The following is an 8,397-nucleotide window of genomic DNA, read 5'->3' as shown; positions in this document are numbered from 1 at the left end:
AAACTAGACTTTGTCACTTAACTGGCTATGTCAATGTGTAAAAATCTGTTAACCAGCTTACTGTGTAATTTTAATCCTGACTTACGCTCGGGATTAACTGTAACCTGTGGAACTTGTTTAACCTGCTTACTTATGTAATCTCTGTAAATAGTCTGTTTGTAATATGTAATGCTGGTATTATGTAATGCTGTATCTGCTTACCTTGGAGCTTTTCTGCCTGGGCCTCTGCTGAAAATGGACATGCATCCAGTCGGACTATCCCGGTCAACTAATGTAAAATAAAATAAACTGGGACAAACTAACATTTCATCTGTGCTTAGGTTTGTGATTTGGAATGTAGGTTTGAGGTCATGGGTTAACACCCAAAACCTTGACATTGTCCCCTTAACTTCTTCCTGAATAAGTATTGTGACTATATCACCCTCCCCTTCAGAAGATAATGTAAGCATTCGAATGAAAGGCCTGCCCAGCTCAATGACTGACTGGCAGCCAAGCAGTTTCTGTTTGTAAGGTCATGTAAGAGGCCAAAGGTGTGGAGACCTCCTTTATGTCCTTCTCTTTCCTTTTCCTGAGGGAAGTTAGAAGAGGAACAGATGGAAACTGTGGTGGGTTTAGACCAACTGCAGGATTTCTGGACAAGGTACTTTTCTAAAGATTCTGTCTTATGTTTGATGGTATGCTGATTAACACACTGGGGCAACTGCACATCATTTTTCAGCAACCAGTTAAAAAATAAATAAATAAATAAACGATTATAAAAGTCTCTCTGCCTACTACTATCCCCCAATGAAGGTGGCATCGGCAAACCTACAACACTCTTACAGAGTAGGACACAGGACTGGGATTCTGAGCTAACTGTACCTTTGCTGTTCACTGTAGCTCCCTCATGTTAATTTAAACATGGGGCACAGCAGGAACAGCTACAGCCCTTAGACCCAAATTCTTTAAACACAGATAAGCAGAAACTGTACTGGAAGTAATTATCTTGGATTCCATGGCTAAAGACAAGAGTACTTGCTCCTGAGTGCCCAACAATGGATTATGACCACCTGGCAACAGATGAATATCAACTAATAACATGTCACCAAACCGGACTTAAGAATCACTGTAATTCCAGAAGAATGGAACATTTTGAGCTGGTACTCCATGGAATTGCTCATCTCAGACTCTTAACAGATTCAAACACAAGGAACCAGTCTATGTTTTTGGAAGATCTTGGCTCCTTACAGCCTCTAGTTGGCTGCACCACAGACACGCATTTTCATGAATATCTGAGAGGAGACCAAAATGGGAGCAACTGCAATTGGTACTGGACTGACCCTAACCAGAAGCGCAAGAACCTCCTGGGCTCCTGGGAGACCTTAACGTGTAAAATGGCATCTAGGAAGTCCAAACTGAGTATCTATTCTCCTTCTGAAAGGCATGGCGAGGACAGTCTTTCACTGCCTATGTGAAACTTTTGACCTAGAATGAAACTGCTAACATTCTGATCAAAAAAGAACATGGAACAGTATCACAACCCTTCCACTCTGCTGCAATCTGCTGGTTACTCTCACTGGTCTAATTTTGTTCCCCCTCCTCTCCAATCTGCTTATCACTGATGTCAGCTCAACCTACATAGGCTTACTTATTCCCTTCAGTGTGTCCCATATTTGAGGATATGGGGGTCCCTGGATTCTGCTTTGACCCTGCAGATGGGACCCTATCTTACCATAGATAGAATAGCCTAAGGCTACCAGGTTCCCCCTTCCTTTTAGTACACTGAATAGCTTGGGGAGTGACCGAATACAGACCAAACTCTGCGGGCAGGCCCTAGATCTCCACAGAAAGAATCGACTCTGACCTCTAAGCCTGCCATTTCCCCAATGCTCTGAAGTCAGAGCAGAGGAATGAGCATCATATGCTCAAAATGCATGGCTTTGGGGAAATTTATAATTATACTGTTTATGACACCCATGGCAGCATTCATAGGCAAGCTGCCTGAATCAGGGAGACATGCTCTGGCCCCCACTAGGATGGAGTGGGACAGAAGATCAGAGTTCTGGCTGTAGGCAGACCCCATCCAACCTTGCAAGACATGCCATCAAGTGCCACAGCAGCTAATCGAACAATGGTTGTCTGGGCCATAGTCAGGATTTTATCCCTCTATGCCACCAGACAGGCCTGGATAGTTCTAATAGGGGCTTATACACTTCCTGCCTGGTACTAGTTTTTGGACAAGGTGAGTTATTGGGTGAGAATGAAGATAGTAGGGCTGGATAGGTTCGAAAGGAGATCAAGCTACCCTCTGGATATTATCAAACGGTACTTGCGTATTATCGAAACCACATTTTGCGATACGGTATATGCTTCTGACGTTTACTTTAATAACAAAAATGAAGTGCAAGAGGGAAAGGTAAACTGTTATAAAGTGTGCTGGGATATTGATGGCGTTTTTTATAAACGATTAGCACGTGCAATTTTAAGAGTTGTGGGTAGCGTGGTTTAAAGACGTTGAGCATTTAATTCAGCAATAACAGTGGTTGTATGTATACATATGGTGGCCTCAAAGGATTGTGGGACTTAACGTACGATGTGAGGAGCTTTCCGGAGATTTATTTTTCAGCTTTACCTTGTTATTTTTGGACATTACTTAAAAGAAGAAATGGGACACAAGCCAGAAGGATTATTCTTCACGTTTACCTTATTTTAACTGAATGTTTTTAGTTGAAAAGAAAAAAACAGGGCACATACAAAGTAATGTAGGTAAAGTATTTAATGGTTTACATGCAATTTAATGTAGGCAAAGTATTTAATGGTTTAAGTTTTTCAAACAGTATAGAGTAAGTGGGACACATGCAATTTAATGTAGGTAAAGTATTTAATGATTAAACTTTTACAAACAATATAATGAAAGGTTGTTAGGAAAAATGAAACATACTTAGTAAACGTTGTTATAAGTAGACAGTACTGCTTTGCTTGTATGTACTGATGCTTCTGTTTTAGTGCAATGTCTGTTTTAATTGCATTGATTTTAGTATGTATTACGGCTCTAGAGATATGGATTGCTTAGTTGGTGTTGTAATGCTTTTCTGCGTACAAAGCAGAGAAGATGTGGATTGCTTTGACAACATTTGATGGCACGAGAAATGCATATGAAGTAGTATGGGACATGCTTAACTGACAAGAGTTGCTAGCGATAAAAAGGGAAACCTATTTTCAACACTTATTTTCTCAGCGGTTTGAATGGCAAACATTCCTAAAACTTAAAAACATTACAGAAAACATGTTCTTAAACTTTATAAAAGTTTATTACAATTTCATCACCTAAACAGAAGCAACTAGCATTACCGCAAAAATGTGGTTGCGATAATACGCAAGTACCTATCAAACTTTGGGCTGATGCAAGTCCAAGCAAACAGGTGGAGGGACAGATGGTCCCCAGCTGCTTTCACAGTGGGATTGTGAGGCAAGGTTTCAGGATTGTTGCTGTCCACCCATGAACAGACTGTGGTCTCTTAAGCAGCACTGACAGCCTTTGATTCTGGGACAGAAACCTTGTTAAAAGTTGCCCTGAGAGTTGGGTTTAATACCAGTTGCATCTTGCTGAGGTGTGGACCGTGTGTCAGGCCAAAACCATGATAGCAATGGTTTCCCTGCATCCTAGAGAAATTAAGCTGGGAAGGCTGAAACTTCAAAATCACAGCTGACAGTGCCTTCCTTTTCATGCATTCTCTGGCTGTCCACCCTACATCTTCACTAAAGGTGCACAGACCTACAAGTGCAGTATGTAATATTGTCACTTCTGTGTCCTTGGCAAAGTTCCAACTGCAACTAAGCATGTCACTAAACTGCTAAGTAAATCTGCCACCTTTACCAGCTCCCTTCAATGTTACTACAGATGATGCACATCATAACACAGCTCATGCAACAGATGATTGAGGTCTAGAACAGGATAATCTGTCCGGTATCCCCTCTATCATGTGGCGCATTTTATCAGCCAAAACTCCACCATGGTAGTTGCAAAGTTCATCTGCATGACAAATATGACGGACATATAAACATAGTGTGTCCACTGCTCTGAACTTCATGTCTAGAAAATGGAAAGCAGTACTCCAGAGCGACAGACTTTTTAAGGATTACCTCAAAAATTACTGGTTTGGAAGTCTTCCAAAATCATCCATTTCCTAGGATGCTGGAGGATGTGGTCAGCATTTCATGCAGCACAGACTGCTGTGTCAGGGCTTTCCCAACCAATCTTGGTGCTGTTGTAAGACATCCACCAAAGAAAGCCCAACACAGGAGGGATGACAGGTGAACCATAGGCCTTCTGCCTTCTAGAATTTTCTCTGTAGAGAGGGAATAGGGTCAAGTAAGGCCATTCTCTCAGGTGCCACATAACAGATCCTCCCCAAACTTCAGATCTCCAGGGAAGGGACAAAGAGAAAAATAGTCCCTTCCTCATCATCTGGTCCTCCACGGGAGTCCAGAGGGGAATCAAGGTACTTGAATTTCCTAAGTGTTCTTGTGGGCCACTTTAGGGTGGGGGGAGCTTGTACAATGAGGGCCTAGAATGGGAAGGCTATACAAGTGCATGGAGTAGAGCTCAGAGTGCAGGGGAACCAGGTACTGACAACAGCTTCATCAACACTAAGTGAATCACCAACTTTGACAGCATCAATACCATGATACATGGCACTAAGACAGGCCACAATGTTGGACTGGCACCATGAAGAATGAGGCTGACAAACTAGTGGTGCCATTAATGGCACTGCAGAAGAAGGGTCATAACTGCTGCCCTGCAGCCCACAGAAAGTGCAGGGAATAGGACATCAATCACCAGCCCAAACCCTCTAGGTATAGTTGATTTAGATTTAGAGAAGGTTAGGGAAACACCCTTGTCAGCAAATTCAACTGTTACCACTGCTGCAATCTTTTTGGTCTGAGCTAAACTGCTAAAAGTTTCAACTGCAATCTTGGTAACTTGTTCAGCCATACTTTCCTTAACTGAAGTGATTTGATAACTCACTGAAAGTGAAAGAGGTGGGGAAAAAAATTCCTCTTCGTATTAGTACTAAAGGCAGGATTCCAGGTCCAGTTGAGGAAAAGCAGCAACCTTTGGAGGAAGTAGAGAAAGAGTCATATGGCTTACCAGAATCCAGAGAGTAGTTACACAAAGACAGTTCTATCAAGTGTAGTTTTGAATGTTCTTTTCTAATTTTGAGAGTCAATGTCAGTAGATGGGACATAGATGGATGTTCTGTGCGTTTCCTGTGCTGGAACATTTTTCCTGCCAGAAACACACATGTGAAGCAGTCCTTTTGACATTCTGGATGAGTAATAGAAGGGCCTAGCCCTACAGAAAAAAAATTCCTGACAAAAAAAGTTGAAATAAAGCATCAGAAAACTTACACAACAGGGTCAGAATGATTAAAATCTGGAAGTTTTTTAAACTCATTTTGAAGTGAAAAAGTCACTCCAGATGCATTAAAGCAGCTTGGGCCAATTCCGCACATCTCAAAGCAACTCAAAGACGGCATGCAGACCATGCACAGTGGTGCATGATGGGAGTGGGAAGGGTGCTTAGTAATAAGGAAAAGATTTATTGGCTTAGGGGTGGTCCTAAAGAATATGGCATTAGTTCTAGGTTACAAAGGATGGACCTCCTCTTATCGGATACATCGGAGCATGTACATTAAAGTGAATGAGTATGCATGCTTGCTAAGTCACAATGCTCATCAACGGATACAAAAATACTGCCTCCCTCTACTAACAATATTCATAACGAATTCAGAATTTTAAATTCCACCGCTTCTACTTCCCCTACTTTAATTCAATTCTACCTCTTCTATTCCACTTATGTAACTGAACTTACATTTGGTTTGTTAGACTGTGTGTGCAAACAGTTTATCAGATTTTCTATGCTTACTCATAAATGTAAACCATTCTTATTTGCATGCAGTACACTGTTTTGTTACATTACCATGTCACCCGGGCTAAACCTGTAACTGGTCATTGTTTGAACAGAGTTCTGTCCCAGTAAAAAAATAAATAAATAAATAAATAAACTAAATCCGATTGCTGGTTAATTTACAGATAAGGTTGCCACCCGTCCCGTTGTAAGCGGGACACTCACGGGTTGAGCTGCCTCATCCCGTTGCCCGCTGTGGAAAGCAGTGGGACTTGAAAAGTCCCACTTTCACACTGAACTGCCGTGGAAAAGCCGCAATTACTTCCGGCTTTTCCACGGCAATTCAGTTACTTCACCAATCCGGACCTGCAGGCAAAGCTGCTGCCTGTTAGGTCCGGGTGCTGTAATTCATGCAGCAACTGGCTGCAATTCATGAAAGGGTTGGGGATTGGGACAGGAAGAGCCCTGCAAAGATTGCGGCCAGGAGCTCAAACACAAAACGAACGTGACCTTTTTGATGATAATCATGCATTTCTATAACCAGGTGGATTTGTACATCGTGCATGAGTAGTCAGTCAACGGGCACCCTTGAGAACGGGGTTATGTGTCCCAAGTGCTGTCTGTCAAGTAAAATACATGTAAATGCTGGTTGTGTTTAAAGAAAGGCGTATGCAAAAGCTACTATTGCCCAAATTAAAACGTTTGTCTGTATAAAGGTTTCGTAGTCTAAAACTGGGTTACTTAAGGTTGTTCTTACTTTTAATGAGACAATGGCAGTTAACCTGTTCTTCATTCACATCAATGTGTGAAAGGTGAAGTTTAAATGTTAATGTTTCTCTGTACAAAGGTCTAGCAACTTTCTCTCAGGTAATTAGTATGGGGTGGGGGGTCTATGGAAAATACCATCGGTCGTAAAATGCATGCTAACTTCACCCTGAAAAGAGGAGTGACTATACAAAAACACTGAACTCATAGCCGACAGGAAACGCTGCTTCAGTCTCCCATGCTAAATCAGGCCTTTTGCTAACAACCGACATTGATAATTTCCATTTACTAACAAGAACACTAACACTTTATGTTATTTAATATTTATTATTACGTCATTTGCAGGTTTAGATACCTTTTGTCCAAACGAGTCAGAGCACAGTTAATAATCACAGCAGTTTGGAATTTTTTATTTTATTAATTATATTGCATTTTACTTGCAGTGAAAAAAATGAATGGTCTATAAGTTAGCAGGCTCCAGCAGCCGGCCAGTCAGTTAGCCACTCCAGCAGCCAGCTAGCTAGCCACTCCAGCAGCCATCCACTGTCCTCATAACAGCATCTCCTTCACCGCTCCTGTGGTGATGTCATGGTAGAGGGTGCGGCCAGTGTCATATTGGCCACACCCCCATGTCCCACTTTGGCCCGCTGAAAAGGTGGCAACCCTATTTACAGATAGTAAAAGGCATACAATTAATTTAGTACACGTTTCTGACTGGACTCCTTCTACCTCTGGAAAAGAAATGTGACAATGAGAGAAAACAATCCGCTGTGTAAAATACATATACTGACAAAAAAATTGCATGATCAACTTAAATACAACAGAAAACACCATGGTTCATGAGGCTGGTTGCAGACAAACCTGCATTAAATTGAGTATGTTCCAAAACATATACAAAGTTTCCATTAACTGATTCAGAATAACTGCAAAAACAGACTCGGTTAATACTTATACATTCTGTCTTTGGAATACTTTACTTAACATACAGAGCCATTTAAGCTTGACCAAACTTTCTAAACTGCAGAGGTGTTGTACATGTGCACACATACACAGCCATCCAAAAAAAGAACAAGAAAAACATTAAGGAGAACTGATGGGAACTTTGGAAAATAGATTGGTACTGCAACATTACATTATGCAATAGAACAGAAATAAGTATAACACGATTTCCTCACCTGTACGTTTTGCACTTCATCTCCGTCTGAACTAGTTACGTTAACTGTAATGCTTGCCTAAAAAACAAACAATGTTCTGTGTGAAAAAACAGACAAATTTCTTAAACATTTTATGATGCTTATATGACATTTACTGCAGCATGCACACCTGCAAACATTACGTACTTCATTTCGCAAAAGGCAGAAATTCAAAATAATCTGTATGAAACACTGCCTTCCGAATAAATTCAGACACCAACACATAATTCCCACATGACAAGAGCTTGTTTCTAAGAAATGGTACACTGGCCCAACACGTACTAACAAAGACTCAAGATACTCTCACTGTACTCTTTCATATCTGTAAACAGAGTACACTGAACATGGACATCAAATACATGGGGCATACAAAATCAGCATCAGTATACCGAAAGAAAATCAGCCAGCAGAAGCTTTGTTCAATGGACCTAAACATAAATAAATTCAAGTCCCAGATGCATTCAAAACCATGAAAAGATAAGATTAGAAAAAATACTGCAAACCAGTGACTAAAGTTCACTCACTCATGATAGCATCACATGTCAGCAC

At 41.1% G+C, this 8,397-nt stretch overlaps 1 protein-coding gene across 1 annotated transcript in view; it reads right to left on the bottom strand.

Annotated features, from left to right (window-relative positions):
- GINM1 (glycoprotein integral membrane 1) overlaps window positions 1-8,397 on the bottom strand; it is a gene marked incomplete in the record, with an annotated part of 656,568 nt that overhangs the window by 564,408 nt on the left and 83,763 nt on the right. Inside the window, 1 exon segment of the mRNA XM_044069040.1 lies at window positions 7,831-7,887. Within this exon segment, the coding sequence (XP_043924975.1) occupies window positions 7,831-7,887 (57 nt within the window).

Source organism: Protopterus annectens, chromosome 1.part0 (assembly GCF_019279795.1).
Source record: "Protopterus annectens isolate FY-2018-M chromosome 1.part0, PAN1.0, whole genome shotgun sequence".
Classification (NCBI taxonomy): Eukaryota; Metazoa; Chordata; order Ceratodontiformes; family Protopteridae; genus Protopterus; species Protopterus annectens.
This window is presented reverse-complemented; position numbering and strand designations above follow the sequence as displayed.